Genomic DNA, 17,821 nt, shown 5'->3' with positions numbered 1-17,821 from the left:
CTGCTGCTGCTGCTAAGTCACTTCAGTTGTGTCCAACTCTGTGTGACCCCATAGACGGAAGCCCACCAGGCTCCCCCGTCCCTGGGATTCTCCAGGCAAGAACACTGGAGTGGGTTGCCATTTCCTTCTCCAATGCACGAAAGTGAAAAGTGAAAGTGAAGATGCTCAGTCATGTCCGACTCTTAGTGACCCCATGGACTGCAGCCCACCAGGCTCCTCCGTCCATGGGATTTTCCAGGCAAGAGTACTGGAGTGGGGTGCCACTGCCTTCTCCAAATAGGGAGCGAACAAGATGTAGCTATGAATATTATTATTTTATCAGGCACAGCTGAGAAGAGTGTCATGTCCAGAATTGGCATCTAAAAAGGATAAAGAAAAAGCAGGAAACTCGAGGAGCAAAGTTTCTTGGGAGATACATGTTTACTGAAGGAAAAGTAGCAAGATAAGTACACTCAATGATAGAAAGCTCTTTAAGACGGAAACGACAGAAAACCTTTCATCTTAAAAGTACATCTACAGTTTGCAATACCTTTGATAACCTTTTTTTTTTTCAAACCCTCAACAAACACAGAAACAACCATTTAGTAAGGGGACTAGGTATTAATCAGTTACAGATAGGTGGCAGTGGTGGTAAAGAGTCTGCCTGCCAGTTCAGGAGTCCCAAGAGATATGGGCTCAATCCCTGGGTTGGGAAGATCCCCTGGAGAAAGGAATGGAAACCCACTCCAGTATTCTTGCCTGTAAAATCCCATGCCAGGCTCCTCTGTCCATGGGGGTCACGAAGAGTCGGACACAACTGAGCAAATGAGCATATGAATCTAAGGGACAAGCTTGGTGAAACAGTAGGACTGCCTAAGGCCCTATGGCTGGTCAATGACAGAACTGAGCCTTGAACCTGAATCTCAGGATCCAAATCTATTTCCCCTACATTTCTCTCTGGACTTGCCTGGAGGTGAAGGGCTATTACCATATATATGGTGTTACATTATTTTCAAACTGTCTCTTACTGGCACAAACATGTTTCATAATCTTAGACTTGAAAAATCCTCAATCTTTAGAAAAGACAGCTCAGAAAAACCTGCAGCCAGAGGAATTTCGGATAGGCAGATACAGGACAAAATTTTGACGAGTGAGGGGACTGACAGATTACTCTGAAAGATTATGGAATCTCTCTCCTTGCTATTAATGACCTCTGCATCAAGAAATCCAATATCTGGGGCTTGATGAGAGCTCTCATTTTCTCAATGTTGAAATTTCAGCCACAGTGGTTCTGATTTTCACAGTCTTTGAGGTAAGCTGAATATCACCAATGTTCTGGCTAAAATAATCACCCACTCTCATAAGCTTTCATAAGAAATGGAAATGGGGCAAGACAGGCCAGATCACCCAGCGTTCTGATGTGTCGAAGCAAAATAAAATAGAACCCTGATGTTCATGGTGTGTGGGACCACAAAGCAACAATTATCAAAGAAAATGATTCATAAACATGATAAGTAGAGCCAACTATGTGTTGGAGAGGAGTCCTGGGGAATTTTAGAGGCTTCACTTTAAAGCCTAAGTCCATTAAACTTAGAAAAATAATTCAGTCTGACTCTAAGAAAAAAATGTAGGAGAGAGACATTAATTGTTAGTAATTTAAAAAGATTCCAGGCAGAAGAAATTTAAGAGGGAAACATTACAGATAAAGACAACAGAATAATCTCTAAACAAAGAAGGAAGGCCCATTTTTCACCCAGGGTGCCAAGAAGGCAGAAAACAAAATTTAAACTCATAAGCTCTAACACATTACACACAAGCACTCATACATAGATTGTTACTATGCTAGGGTAATCAAAGGCATTTCTTAATCTTCCACGTAAACTGAGTATAAAGAGTCCTTCTTTACCCTACTCTCAAGAAACATACACCTGTTCTGGCATGAATAGTTAACTTATTAGGTCAACCAGAAGAAAAAACTCATTCATGAAATTAAACTGTACTAATATCTGTGGGCAGCCATTTTTCCTGGCCTTTAATCACTGGCTCTAGTGAAGGTAAGATACTGACCAACTTATATCCAGATTTTGAATATTTGTAGATAAGCTGTTATAAAGGATCCCCATGTTATATTCTGCAGGATAAAAAATCTTATGTAGAAGTGACTTTACTGAAAAACTTATGCCATACAAGGACTTTATGCTGCTGCTAAGTCGCTTCAGTAGTGTCCGACTCTGCGACCCCATAGACAGCAGCCCACCAGGCTCCTCCATCCCTGGGATTCTCCAGGCAAGAATACTGGAGTGAGTTGCCACTTCCTTCTCCAATGCATGAAAGTGAAAGTGAAGTCTCTCAGTCGTGTCCAATTCCTAGGGACCCCCTGGACTGCAGCCTACCAGGCTCCTCCATCCCTTGGATTTTCCTGGCAAGAGTACTGGAGTGGGGTGCCACTGCCTTCTCCCACAAGGACTTTACGGTCACTCTTAAATACGCACTTACATATAAAAGCACTGTAGCTCTGGGCAAATACTGACATATCTATACAGTAAGCTTTGGAACGTAGTAGTCGTTTTCCAGGAGTCAGGAGTTAAGGATTTATGCTATTTTCAAACTGGTTTATTTGTAAGGACCTTGAGACATCAGGAAAAAGTGGGAAGACTAAGGAAGAAACTAATCCTATTTGCTCATCAAAATGTACTGAGCATCCATAATGCTGGTGCATTAAGCATCTATCTTTTATGCTCATAGTATAGTGTGGCACATACTATGCAAAGGTGCTCAGAACGAACACACTGGGTAAGAAATCCTCTTATACTGGAGGGCAGTAAAAATGTGTGTGTGAGATGGCCAAGAGGTACTTGAAAAGATGCTCCACGTCATTCATTTATCCTTCCTTATTGATGCTCAATCATGTCCAACTCTTTGCAACCCCCTGGACTGTAACTCGCCAGGCTCCTACCTCCTTGGAATTTTCCAGGCAAGAATACTGGAGTGGGTTGCCATTTCCTCCTCCAAGGGATCTTCCCAACTCAGGGATAGAACCTGCATCTTTTCCATTTGCAGGTGGATTCTTTACCAACTGAGCCACCTACAAAGCCCAACTAATTGTTACAGAAATACAAATCAAAATGGTCAGAATGGCCATCATCAAAAACTTACAAACAATAAATGCTGGAGAGGGTGTGGAGAAAAGGGAAACTCTCTTGCACTTTGGTGGGAATGTAAATTCATACAGCCATTTTAGAGAACAGTATGGAGTTCCTTAAAAAATTACAAATAGAACTTGAAAAAGTTAAAAATATAACCCAGCAATCACACTACTGGCATATGCCCTGAGAAAATCATAATTCAAAAAGATACATATCCCCCAACATTCACTGTAGCACTATTTACAACAGCCAGGACATGGAAACAACCTATGTCTACTGACAGATGAATGCATAAGTAAGATGCGGACTTTATTTTCTTGGGCTCCAAAATCACTGCAGATGATGACTGTAGCCATGAAATTAAAAGACCCTTGCTCCTTGGAAGAAAAGCTAAGATCAACCTAGACAGCATATTAAAAAACAGAGACATTAGTTTGCCGACAAAGGTCTGTCTAGTCAAAGCTATGGTTTTTCTAGTAGTCATGTATGGATGTGAGAGTTGGACCATAAGGAAAGATGAGTGCTGAAGAACTGATGCTTTTGAACTGTGGTGTTGGAGATTCTTGAGAGTCCCTTGGACTGCAAGGAGATCAAACTAGTCAATCCTAAAGGAAATCAGTCCTGAATATTCACTGGAAGGACTGATGCTGAAGCTGAAGCTCCAATACTTTGGCTACCTGATGCAAAGAACTGACTCATCTGAAAAGACTCTGATGCTGAGAAAGACTAAAGGCAGGAGAAGGGGATGATAGGATGAGATGGCTGGATGGCATCACCAACTTTATGGACATAAGTTTGAGTAAACTCTGGGAGTTGGTGATTGACAGGGAGACCTGGCATGCTGCAGTCCATGGGGTCACAAAGAGTTGGACACGACTGAGTGACTGAACTGAACTGAACTGATCTGAGCAGGAGAAGGGGACGACCGAGGATGAGATGGCTGGATGGCATCACGGACTTGATGGATGTGAGTCTGAGTGAACTCCGGGAGTTGGTGATGGACAGGGAGGCCTAGAGTGCTGCGATTCATGGGGTCGCAAAGAGTCGGACACGACTGAGTGACTGAACTGAACTGAACTGAGCGACTGAACTGAACATCTTATACAATGGAATATTACCAGCCGTAAAAAGGAGCAAAATGAAATTGGGTCATTTGTAAAGACGTGGATGGACCTAGAGTTGGTCATGCAGAGTGAAGTAACCCAGAAAGAGTAAAACAAATTATTGTATATTAACACATGCATGTGGAATCAAGAAAAATGGAACATGACTCTAGTTCCAGGGCAGGGATAGAGACACAGAAGTAGATAACGTAGGCGTGGACACAGCGGGGAAGGAGAGAGTGGGATGAACTGGGAGATGAGGTTGACATGCATACGCGGTGCTGTGCTCAGTCACATCTGACTCTGCGATCCCAGGACTGTAGCCCTCCAGGATACTCTGACAACGGGATTTTCCAGGCAAGAATGCTGGAGCGAGTTGCCATCCCCTCTCTCCAGGGGATCTTCCTGAGCCAGGGATTGAACCTGTGTCTCCTGCATTGACAGGCAGATTCTTCACCGCTGAGCCACCTGGGAAGCCCGTGAGAACAGGAAGCACGTGGCCGCTGTGGCGTGGCACAGGGAGCTCAGCTCAGTGCCCTGTGATGACCTAAATGGGTGGGACTGGGGAGTGGGAGGGAGGTCTCAGAGGGAGGGGCATACACATATACAAAGGGCTGATCCATTCTGTTGTACAGCAGAAACTAACAAAACATTGTAAAGCAATTACACTCCAATTACAAAAAAACAAACAAACTTTGAATTTGTAATTAATAAACCTTCCGAAGCCTCTCCCCAAATGTATATGTGATCACATGTTGTTTTTCAGTCACACAGTCGTGTCCGACTCTGGGACCCCATGGACTGCAGCACACCAGGCTTCCCTGTCCCTCACCATCTCCCCGAAGTTTGCCCAGGTTCGTGTCCATTGCATCGGTGATGCCATCCAGCCATCTCTTCCTTTGACGATCTCTTTTCCTACACTCAATCTTTCCCAGCGTCAAGGACTTTTCCAATGAGTCGGCTATTGGCATCCGATGACCAAAGTACTGGAGCTTCAGCATCAGTTCTTCCAACAAGTATTCAGGGTTGATTTCCCTTAAGACTGACTGGTTTGAACTCCCTGCTGTCCAAGGGACTTTCAGGAGTCTTCCCCAGCAACACAGTTCAAGGGCATCAATTATTTGGCGCTCTGCTTTCTTTACAGTCCAGCTCTCATAATCATATGTGACCACTGGGAAGACCACAGCCTTGACTATAGGGACCTTTGTTGGCAGAGTAGTATCTGCTTCTCAATATACTGACTAGGTTTGTCATCATTTTCCTGCCAAGAAGCAACTGTCCTCTGATTTCATGGTTTTGGCCACCGCCTGCAGTGATTCTGGAGCCCAAGAAGAGGAAATCTGCCACTGCTTCCACCTTTTCCCCTTCTATTTGAAGTGCAGTAATGGGGCTGGATGCCACGATCTTAGTTTTTTAATATTTAGTCTTAACCCGGCTCTTTCATTCCTCCTTCACCCTCATCAAGAGACTCTTTAGGTCCTCTTTGCTTTCTGTCATTAGAGTGGTATCATCTGCATATCTGAGATTGTTGATGTTTCTCCCACCTATCTTGATTCCAGCTTGTAACTCATCCAGTCCAGCATTTCTCATGATGTGCTCCGCATATCGGTTAAACAAACAGGGTGACAGCAGACAGCCCTGTCATAATCCTTTCTCAATCTTGAACCAATCAGTTGTTCCATACAGGGTTCTAACTGTTGCTTCTTGACCTGCAGACAGTTCCTCAGGAGACAGGTAAGAGGGATTGGTATTCCCATCTCTTTAAGAGCTTTCCACAGTTTGTTATGATCCACATAGTCAAAGGCTTTAGTGTAGTCGATGAAACAGCAGCAGATGCTTTTCTGGAATTCTCTTGCTTTCTCTATGATTCAGCAAATGTTGGCAATTTGATCTCTGATTCCTCTGTCTTTTCTAAACCCAGCTTGGACGCTTGGACGTCTGGAAGTTCTTGGTTCACATAATGCTGAAGCCTAACATGCAAGACGTTAAGCATGACCTTACTAGTATTCCTGTGGCCACTGCTGGGTCTTCCAGATTTGCTGACATAGTGTGTGCAACACCTTGATGGTATCACCCTTTCGGGTTCTGAACAGCTCTCTTGGAATTCTATTGCATCTACTAGCTTTATTAACAGCAGTGCTTCCTAAGGCCCACTTGACTTCACACCCCAGAATGTCTGGCTCTGGCTGACACACCACCCACAATGCATAGTCACGTAAGTGGATACTAATTGGCGTGAGTGCTCTGAGGAGGTCTATGGGAAGCAGGACAGCTGGTAATAAGGGGTGGGCAACAGAAGTCTGGACACTCAAAACAGGTCAGGTCAGGATGTTACAAACGAGACATGTGTGCAAGTCCAAGGTGGGGTTTTTAACAATTTTTTTTTTTTTTTTGGCCACACTGTGCAGCATTTGGGATATTAGTTCCCCAACCAGGGATGGAATCCCCCTACAGTGGAAGCGCAGAGTCTTAACCACTGGACTGCCAGGGAATTCGCTTTAGCGTTATAATACGTGGTCATGAACTTAGTTCTGCCATCAGCAGTGGCCGGTGATCAGCAGGATGAGTTCTGTAAACTAAGGAAGTCTCCAGTCACCACACAAATAGACACTGCCTACTTCCAAGACCAGAACTCTTAAGACAAAGCGAACCCAGCTGATAAGGAGTATACTAAAACTGAAACTATCTTCACCTTTCCTATGCTCACCATGAATCATTTTTCTGAGTGGCTTAAGACCTGTAAGTAAAACACCCATTACAAAGACAAATTTTGTTTTAGAAGATCTCTCCCTAAATTTCCAAGCTTCATAGACAATGTATATTCTAGCAGTAACACTTAAGAGCAATTAATAGACTTTTTAATTGTAGAAAGCTTTCAATGTGTATGGCTCCTCTCAATGACATCCAGATAGAATAACCCTATGTAATTACCAACCTACATTATAAGCAGTTCTCATGGGAGGGCCACACAAAACCTGCACAGCCTTCAACAGGCAGATTGGAGGACAGAGGCAGTAGGAACACAGCCCAGGCAGAAATGTGCAGTGGAGCTTAATCACTGTAATTTAGATTTTGTCACCAAGTCCCAGGTACAAGCTCTTTTATGCACTGTCAAGAGATCTCCACATTAATTGCTATTCCTGTCTTCCGAGGACACAAACACTCTAATTTGCAGTGATTTTAGTTTCTCAAGCAATGTGCATTTGGTGGCTAAGTCCCCCCTTTCCTCCAGAAAAGGAAGTCTGCTAAAGCTCTGATTATCCAGCTCCCTCTGCCAAGATCAACAAACTGGAGTCACAAAGCATCCGTATTTACCGGAGTCGCAAATGAATGTGACTCAACCTACCAGTGGGTAGGAAGCCCTGCCATCTTCCCTGAAAGGCCACATTCTTCCCGAGCAACCTTGACTTTCAACAGAAGAGCTATTTCTAAATGATGATTTCAATGATTTCTGCATGGTCAGTTGGAAGCAGAAAACGCGGCTAATCATTTAAGACCTTCAGGCAGCCGCAGTCAGCACATTCAGACGATGCTAACCCAGGTGCCGACTTTCCAGAGGGTGTTTTGTACCTCCCCTGGGATTTGGCAGATCTGTTAGATCAGACAGCCCACGTTCTATGCTTTGGCTTCAGAGGCCCAGCACTTTTTAACTTTATTCCAGAGCGATGCCATTCTAGACAAGACCTGTGATTTTCTCCTGCCATCCAATTAGATCAGAGATACATTCCCCAGATGCAGCACTATTTCAAAAAAGACATTCTCTTTTCAGAATGAAGAACTGAAAACCGAAGCTAGGAGTCAAGTGAACCCGAAAACCACAGAGGGACTATGGTGAAATGGTCTGAGTCAGTGCACAGGCTGTGCTTAATGAGACAGCGGGTGTGCCAGAAACAAGCCAGTCACATACCTGAGTCGAGTGACTCTACGTCTATATTATACTATCATGGTGTTTGATGCCTGGCTTCCTGTTTTCCAAACACTTCCTTAATCCATCTATACTAAACATTCTGTTTTCTGAATTATGGACAGGAAATTGGATACATGTTACCCAAGAATCCTGAGATGACTTTCCTAATTGCTTTTCTGCTTAGGGGGCCTTGCAGTTACCAGGCCTGTCACAATCCCTTTTTATTACTGCAACGTGGTAGTGGTAAACAGAGATAAAAGTCAGGAAATGCTTCATACCGTCCATGTTTTAAAAGATGGGAAGTGTGTGCATCTTATCAGTAGCAATACAGACAACAGGAGAAGTTGACTATTTAACTGATCAAGTGAAACCAACCCAAATTAAGTCAAGGATGTCTTCTCTCGTGAAGATTACCTGGGGTTTACTGACAGATTATGTGCCTGGATTCCCACTGGAAAAGCAAAACTAAACTCAACTTCTCTGATGCTTTTCTTTAGGGCGTAAGAGAGGACTGGAAGACAGCAAGGTTCAATGATTGACAACCAAAGGAAGTAAAAGGAGAAACCACCACAGAGATTAACAGGCCCCCAAAGATGATGATGAATGTTTCCTCCCTAAAAAGACGAATATCTTGTCATAGTTTGGACTGTAGGCCCAAATGCCAAAGAGGAAATGAAAAACAGTATTTATCCTGCCTATCAGTGTGATTGCCGAGGATACAGGGGAATATGTACATTTCTATTCTGAAAGGTAGATGGGCTTTGTCTAATTTTAGTCATGCTTTCCTGTTGGACACCCCTCGCCCTCAACACATCACTGTCGGGAGCCAATTACTGAAAACAGATTGTTGTGCAAACACTGGATAAGCGATGTCCTCTGATAGAGAATGTTAAGGATGCGTCCAGCATCATACATGATATGCCCTGTTAGTCTTGGAAAAGACCCCTCCCTTTCAAAAATATGGTCCAGATTTTCTTACGTCTTCAAAAGACTGTCTCATTCTACATTCTCTATCACTAGCACGAAGCCAAAGGACAAAATTCTCCTCTTATTCTGGTATGCAGTTAGGCACACTTTTACAAAATCAAATACAGCTACCAAAAAACCAGATCTGCAAACTTTTCTCACAGTTTAAAATAATGCACTAGGATGGTAGAAATAAAGGGTTTGGATGGTAAATAAATATATAAAAATTAACCACCATTGTGCAAAAGATGGCCCTCCCTCCTTTTTTTAAAAAAAATATACTCTTGATGGAAGGAAAGTGAGAAGAGGCCAGAAACTGGACACAAGAGGCGGGGAGTGGGAGGGGCGGTTACCTGGTGTGGGAAGCAGCATCGTTGATACTGAATGTGGGGTTCTCCCTGCTCAGGGGGCTTGAGCCGGCCTGGCTCTTGGTATGGATGTCCAAGCTCAAGGAGGACTCGGTTTTCCGGTCTAGGCCGTGGCTCTCTGCCTCTAAAGTCCGATCTGCCAGGGAGATGACTTCGCTGGAACTGTGCCACAGCGGGGCCACTTTCTCCTTGCCCGGCCCCGAGCGCGGTGACGAGGTGGCCGCCCCCAGGGAGGCCGTGCTGCCGTGGCTGGGGCCGTACGAGGTGGTGTCGATGCCGCTGTCTGCGGAGGTGCCCTGCAGGTAGTTGTAGCTGTTGAGCTCGGCCTCGGTGCGGTCCCCGTCGTACCACTTCTCATCGCTGTGGGCACTCGACGCGTTGCTGGACAGGGTATTGCTACTGGAGTGGCTCGAGTAGTGGCTGTCGGACTGCAAGGAAAGCAGGGTTCCTTAACGACAGGCTGGGCTTCTTGAAGAGAGGGAAACAAATACCGGGGGAATGACTGTGAAACATGTCTTCCTAGGGGGTTCGAGAGACACAAAAACGCCTCTATGATGACTAAAAGCAAGGCGGGGGTACCTGGAAAAACCTATTCAGAAGATTTCGCGGCAGGACGTGCTGGAAACTTTGCTGTTTTAGAATCCACTTTTTCATTATTTCGTTTGCTTAGCTTATGCTGAAGCAACTATAGCACTGAGGGAGTCTTAATCAGGGGAAAAAAATAAAACCACCCTAAACTGTCATTGGATGTGTGCCTAGTCAGTCGCTCAGCTGTATTCGACTCTTTGCGACCCTATGGACTGTAGCCTGCTAGGCTCCTCTGTCCATGGGATTCTCCAGGCAAGAACACTGGCGTGGGTTGCCATTCCCTTCTCCAGGGGATCTTCCTGACCCAGGGATCGAATCTGCGTCTCCTGCACTGCAGGTGGAACTTTACCATCTGTGCCACCAGCGAAGTCAAAACGGCCATTAGAGTCTTCTAATATCTCAGTTTTAAAATGGAAAGTGATACTTCTAGGGGCTTTTAAATAGAAAGACCGTATTAATCAGAGTAAACAGAAGGCAGAATATAAGACTTCTTCTTAGAAAAAAAAGAAAGATATCTTTTCTTTCTTCAGATAGCATCTATTTAGGAGACAGCTTTTTTAAGGAGTGCTAAGAGGTAAAATTTATACAGATGTGTTGAGAAACTAGATATCTACATACAAGAAAGAATGAAGTTGGGTCTTTACCACATAGAAAAATAAACTCAAAAAGGTCAAAGACCTTAGTGTCAGGGCTAAAACTATAGAACTCTTAGAAGAAAATATAGGTATACAAACGACTGGACTATGCAATGGTTTCTTAAATAGGACACCAAAAGTAAAAAAACATGAAGAGAAAATAGATCAACTGGGCTTCATCAAAATTAAAAACTTCCATGCTTCAAATAACCCAATAAAAAAGGGCAAGGGATTTGAATAGTCATTCATCCAAAGAAGATATACAAATGGTCAACAAGCATATGAAAAGATGCTCAGTATCATTAGTCATTAGGGAAATGCAAATCAAACCACAATGAAGTAACACTTCATACACACTAGGATAAAGGAAAACAATAAGGATGGTGGGCACTGTTGGTAGGATGTAAAACAGGGCAGCTGCTACGGGAAAACAGCTGCAATTATATACTCAAGGGAAATGAAAACCTATGTCAACAAGAAAAACTTCCACATGAATTTTAAAGCAGCATTATTCTCAATAGCCAAAAAAGTAGACCTCACTCACATGTCTATCAATGGATGAAAAAATGTTATATCCATACAATGGCATATTATTCAGTCATAAAAAGATGCGAAGTACTAACACATGCTACAACAGATGAACCTTGACAACATGCTGCATGAAAGAAGCCAGACACAGAAGGCCACACACTATATGATTCCATTCATATGAAATGTCAAAATGTGGACATTCTGTGCCACATCCACAGGGACAGAAAGTACGTTTGTGGTTGTCAATGGCTTGGAGGGGATGGAAGAGTTAGGCTTTCTTTTCAGGGTGATGAAAATGTTCTGGAGTTAAATCATGGTACTGGTTGCACAACTCTGTGAATATACCAAACACCATGAAACAGTACACTTTAAATGTGTGAATGTTTCAAAATGTGAATAATGTGAATCATATCGCAAATTTTAAAAATGTGGGCAGAATGCTTGTTGGATAGTGGCTTGGTTGCTCAGAAAGATTTTACAGTTTATCAAAGAAATATGATTTCAAAGGATATCTGAGTAAAACAGTATTTAAATCAGAGGGCTGAGAGTTCAGATACTTGGTGGAGATTGAGAGAAAAGAAGAAGAAAGATGTGTGTGTGTCTTTACTGGCTGCGGGAAGGGGGCTGAAGGAGGGCAAACCTCAAAGTGAAAGATCTCCCCTTGACAGTGGATTTCCCAGGTACTTCACTGGTGCTACTCTAGTTTCTCTCAATACCTACTTGCATTACAAGGCCATCATTTATTTTGCCCAGATGCTACAGGGCAGAACCCCTGCAGCACCTGGACCTGGGCTATAGAATTTGCTAACCCCAGGCCATGTACGGCTACTGGGCCACTTAAAATGTAGCCAGCCCACATTCAGATGTGTTGAGAGTGTAGAGTATGTGACGGATTTATATGTAGATATAACTCAAACCACATTTGGAATTTTAAGTGCTCTAGCCAAATTTTAGAAAAAGAAACAGGTGTAATTAACTTTGAGAATATTTTTTATCTAACCAAATTTAACCAAAATACTATTTGACCATGTAATCAATATAAAGTGTTAATGAAGGAGGGGAAATTGACAGGTGGACTAGGGTAATCTCACATTTACAAATGGAACTGAGACAGCATCACATTTCACCAGTAAATCTCTCTTCCACAGCCCAGTACAGGATGCTTGCTCATGAACCTGTGAAGTCTACACTCAAAACTCATTTCAATTAAAAAAAAAAAAAATTGAGCCCCCTCATTAAATCAGTGAATATTAAATTCAGTTGTGTCCTCATTCTATAAAATGACATAAGTATAAACATACACATTCCAGTGAACAGACAGACCAAGGAAATCCACTGCATTTAAAGAGGGAGAAAATGAGAGTCTCTTATTCCCAATTCTACCTGTAAGTGATGGGGGACTGAGTATAATTATGGTAAAGAGACCACAATCAGTGCAGCCCTGGAAGGAAAGAGAAGCAGTAGGATGAGTTGTCAGGATGCTATCTGTCTCCTTGACTGATGTTCATATCTCATGCTGGCAACTGTGTGAGCAAATAAAATCTTAATCAAGTACATTTCTATTCCCGACACTAGGATTGTCTGTGATTGCATCACATGGCCTTCCATCCAAATCCATGGGGGTAGCAGGTGCATCCCAACGAGGAATTTCAATTTAATCTCAAAACAAGCTTAAGACCAGGCTTCCCAGGTGGCTAGGGGGTAAAGAATCCGCCAGCATTGCAAGAGATTCTGGTTCAATCCCTGGGTCGGGAAGATGCCCTGGAGATGGAAATGGCAACCCTCTCTAGTATCTTGCCTGGGAAATGCCCTGGACAGAGCTTGGCAGGCTACAGTCCATGGGGTCATGAACAGTTGGACACAACTCAGCAACTAAACAACAACAAAAAGCTTAAGGCCACTGCGGTAGAAATTTCAGGGCTATGGCAGCCAATGCCCACTTTCTACCAGGATGACTTCCCCTCTGACACTGCGGAAGAATGAGAGAGCAGACCGGTACAATTTTCACTTTGCAAGAAAGGCACAGGGCTAGGAATCTACCATTTTTATTTGCTGTTGTTCAGTCTCCCAGTTGTGTCCAGCTCTTTGTGACTCATGGACTGCAGCACACCAGGCCTCTCTGTCCCTCACCAGCTCCCAAAGTCCGCCCAAGTTCCTGCCCATTGCATCCGTTTTTATTGCACCATTTTTACTACTTTATCGTTAACTTACGTGCCCTTGTTTGTTTGGAGACAAGTGAACCACCGGATCTTGACGCATTAATCTCCCACTGGGGCTCTCTCGGAAAGCTGGCAGTACCTTGGATACTGCTGGGAGGTGGCAGGTCGGCTCTGGAACACAGCACAGGACATTACGGTGCAGGCACTAAACAGATGCGGGCACAGGCTGACAAATGAGGACGGCTTGCCCCTGCGCCTCTCAGTTCACTGGCCAGCAAACTTGGAATTTCAGCGGGAAGCTTGTTGAGAGTTTACACGATAGACAGCATGTCAAGAGCTAAGTGGCTGATGGGTAAAGCTTGCAGCTGGTGACAGTGTGTCACACCACACACATGAGCAGAGCCAAGTGCCACCAAACCAGAGGCCATGAACAATGCGGCAAAGTCAGGAATCGATTTTCGGCTTGGGGAGGCAGGGAAGTCTCAAATATATGGATTAAATTTATGAAATCCATTCATTGCAAAGTGTGGCTAACCTCGCTTGGTCTACGTTACCTAGACAGGCATGGATGCAATCGCGCGTTACTTACCATGACACTTTGGACATATTTTACCTGTATATTCATGCTGCTCGAGGACAAAAGAATTGAATTCCTGAGGTCCTCTATAACTGTAAGCTAAGCACAACAGAAAAGACACACAGCGACTAGTTTACTTAAAACAATTGCTTCCTGTTGGACTCGCTGGCGTTCAGGATGGGGCTGTTCCAAAAGTGAAAGGTAAGCGACTTTGCCTCTTTAACATACCTAAGAGCTGATGGCAACAATCGTGCAAGGCCATTCCTAACACGCACAGGACTAAGCAGTGTACTCTTTGACTCTCAATCATGTCCAAAAGTGGAGAGGCAGGAAAAACAAACTGAGATGAGTGAGCCAACTCAACAAGCTAAGCTCTGGGTCTCCCCTGGGAATCAGCTTATCATCTGCTGATGGACAAAGACGGGGAAAGCCTGGCTAATGAGTAAGACTCTGCTTGACATTTTCAACCAGTGACCTGAAGGTCATTAGAGAATTGTGTTCTTACAAATCGAGTGTTGGAAGGTCAGTCCCTTGTCCACACAATACGGTGTACTGAGGAATGAGAACATAACAATTTGTCTTGATTCCTCCCTAGCATGGTTTGTGTCAGCTAAGCCCCAGATTCCTTCTGAAGTGCCAGGCAGAAAGGGCTGGGTTATCCTTCTGGGATGATAGAATATCAAAAGTTATAAAAATTTATTTGAACATTTTCTTTGTAGCCTTAGATTTTGAATCGAGAAAGGTCTTGGTTTTAAAAAAACAAAAGGCTTCTCTGGCAGGCTCTAGGAGTATTTTCTTTTTTTTAAAAGAAAAGGTATAACCTTACTAAAAGGATGAACCAATGTGTTAAAAAGATTCACCGGTATTCATTTCAGAACCTTATCTATGAAGTGTGAGATGCCACCAAACTAAAGTGGATACAAGGGGGAGAAAAGCCTAGAGGAAGGTTTATGCGAAAGCATGACTATGGGCCTAGGACAAACCTTGTAATTACCCTCTCCAGTCCCAAGATACTGTTTCATTCCCTGTATGACTTCACATGAGTGGGAAGCGTGACCCTGAACTGTGCACAAAGGCCCGCTTGGCAGCTTTGTTCAAAGCCTGCAACTAGGAGCCAAAAAAAAGCTGCTAAAGTCGTGCTGAAGGAGGGATCCTGTTCACATGTGTCGTTACCATCTCAACGGTATCAAAACATATGGGATTCGAAACGTTCTGTCAAGAGCGGAACAGTGGATCCGAATATGCTCAGGTTTTCGGTGGGGGGTGGGGAGCGGGACGAGAGTAGGGAATGACAGATGGTTTCAATAACGAGGAACACGGCGCACTGAAGGGGTGGAACAAAGCCTGTCTTCAGAACCTGAGGCTTTTGCTTCTCTTCTTCAGCTCCTGTCTTAATTGAATGCATCTCCACTCCCTTCCATGTTCGTGGGTTTTTAGAGTCCCAGCATGGACCCCACCTCTGCACTAAGGATGCCCTCCCCCGCCAGGTACGGAAACGTGGGCACAGTCACTAAAACCGAACAAAAGGATGTGTTTGCACAGAGGATAAAACGATGAGGTCTTTGCTGTGAAAGCTGATCTGCTTTCAGCCCTGAAATTTACTTCTTTTTATTCCACCTTGATGGGAAAGCTACTAGAGGCAAAGGGAAAAACCTTTAACAGTCCAGATTCAAGTCCCTGATGTATCAACTGTGTTGATACTAAATCCCTGGTGCTACTGTGTTGAAACTCAATCCTGTTTCACGGCAAAATGTTATTGTATCAACTAGTATTTAGATGTCATCAGAGAACTGTGTAGAGAGACAGGGAGAGGGAATGGGCCATGTGCCAAAAACCCAAAGGAAGGCTCACTCATGCAAATCTTTTTCCCTTCCAGCTGGTTTTATCCTAAGACGTTTCCTTAGCTGACAGCTTCATAGAAGAGTAGGGGGAAGAAAAAGCCTATAAAGGGAAGAAAGGCATCCTCAAGAGATGACTAGAGAACAATTATATCTCTTTCCCATTTTGTACACAGCTTTTAAATGTTTTAAAACTCAACGTTAAGAATATCAACTAATCTTCCAGGGCCTTTATACTAGGGAAAAACAGATAAATAAACAAGGTGGGGGAGGGAGATAGCACATAAGTGTCTTAGGACTCTGGCATTTCAGCCTTAGTGATGAAATTAATTCCTATGTACTTTCTGTCTTCAAAGTCAGGGTCACTTATGAATAGAATTCCTTGACTTTTCTCCCAGGTCTTAATTGCTGCTTTGACTTATACACACAGTAACGGACTTAATGATCATTCCTATTTATGACCCAGAGCTGTACTAGAGAAGAGAATTCACTGATGACATCAACCAGGGTCGCCAAAGTCACCTGGGTATAAAAGCAACTTGCTTATTGTAGGAATTAGTTACTTACCCATCTGGTCAGCGATGCTGTCTTCACTTCTTTGCCAGCTGGGTGTGGATTTCCCGCTGCCTCCAATGTCTGACTGGGTGTTCTGCCTGTCGATGGAGGCGGGGGATCTGCGGCTGATTCCAAACCTGGGGGGGTTTCCCCAAAGGCAAAGACAACGTCAGGGACCTCGCCCAAACGGGAAGGCAGTCCTGGGTGTAACGCACTGAACTCTAATGATAGGTTCTAGTTTTGCTCACAGGCCTGTACTCAGTCTTGTGCACGCATACGTGGATGCCAGAACTGTGGATGTTGTGGTCGGGATACACCCCTCTGTTCAGCAGAGTGTGTATGCTAAGCGTGTAAACTGTGAACAAGGGCAGGAGTCATTAGCACTGAGCCAACCAAAAACAGACACGGTAAAAAACCAAAGCCTCCTGGCCCTTGTGTAGGTAAGCTCTGACGGTCATTCACAGCCAAGAGAGAACGTCACCATCCTCGTGTTCCTTCTGTGTGCCGTCCAGCTGGCACATTCCAGCAGTTTCTCTTAACTCAGTAATCTGCTACACCACTAAGGCACTCATTCTTGGAACAAGTATTTTCTGAAGCTCTTACTCTAAGGTCTGAAAGACAAAGATTGCTATCATTTACATTACATAGGGACCACTTTCCAGATGTTTAAATTTCAAACTGTCTTTGGAAGGGCAATTTGGAAGTGGGTGAGCTGGCATATATGAAGGTAAACGGCTATTTCTGGAAAGAACATGTATCTATTTAGCGAGACCATTTTACTAATAACTTTTCCTATGTAGAATAATAATATAATATATGCTTCATTAAAGTATATGCCTTGAGTAGTAACATCAGCAAAGTAAATGCTGACAGAGTCCAAGAAAAAGGGCCAGGGTATGATCCTCAAAGATTCACATGGAAATTTACAAATCTGTCTGTGGGTACTAATGAACTTATAAGTAATCGATACAATAAATCACAATACAGGACCTGAATTAACTGATGCATGTGACAGGTGTCTTTGTTACAAACTGATAAATGTGTGGGGAGAACCACCAATCGGGGTGTTGCAAAGAGAAGGAGATCAGGAGGAGGAAGATCAGTAGCTAAGTTCAGCTTCCCCACCTGGAGTCACTCAAGTTCTGTCTTTATTTATTTTTAAAATGGCAACTCTCATAAGGATCCAGGGAGAAAAACTCATATAAAAGCCTCTGCAACGTAGGGGAGACTATGAAATATTTTAGTAAAATTCCTACTCTAATATCTCCCTCGTTACTTTTCGTACAAATGACAGTCATTTACAAGCTTAACTCATAAGCATCACTAAACAGTTACCTCCATTATTAAAAACAAATGAAAATCTGAATTGATGAAAATTTTAGTGAAAGGGCTCATCAAAAAAAAAAAAAAAAAAGAATTCACTAATTATAATCTTTGTCACTTCCTAAATCGGGTCCTTGTTTAGAATC

At 43.5% G+C, this 17,821-nt stretch overlaps 1 protein-coding gene across 18 annotated transcripts in view; it reads right to left on the bottom strand.

Moving 5' to 3' along the window:
* SIPA1L1 (signal induced proliferation associated 1 like 1) overlaps positions 1 to 17,821 on the bottom strand; it is a 502,483-nt gene that overhangs the window by 28,857 nt on the left and 455,805 nt on the right. For 16 of the 18 annotated variants that reach the window (XM_060418233.1, XM_060418234.1, XM_060418236.1 and 13 more), the window contains 4 exons: positions 16,365 to 16,489; positions 13,996 to 14,058; positions 13,435 to 13,553; positions 9,455 to 9,897 (listed from right to left, as the gene is read on the bottom strand). In XM_060418233.1, the coding sequence (XP_060274216.1) occupies positions 9,455 to 9,897; positions 13,435 to 13,553; positions 13,996 to 14,058; positions 16,365 to 16,489 (750 nt within the window). The remainder of the gene's footprint in view (positions 1 to 9,454; positions 9,898 to 13,434; positions 13,554 to 13,995; positions 14,059 to 16,364; positions 16,490 to 17,821) is intronic. The other 2 variants (XM_042252714.1, XM_042252715.1) reach the window with 1 other exon arrangement.

This window comes from Ovis aries, chromosome 7 (genome assembly GCF_016772045.2).
Source record: "Ovis aries strain OAR_USU_Benz2616 breed Rambouillet chromosome 7, ARS-UI_Ramb_v3.0, whole genome shotgun sequence".
NCBI classification, from domain to species: Eukaryota; Metazoa; Chordata; class Mammalia; order Artiodactyla; family Bovidae; genus Ovis; species Ovis aries.
The sequence above is the reverse complement of the archived record's forward strand: the minus strand, read 5'-3'. Positions and strand labels throughout refer to the sequence as shown.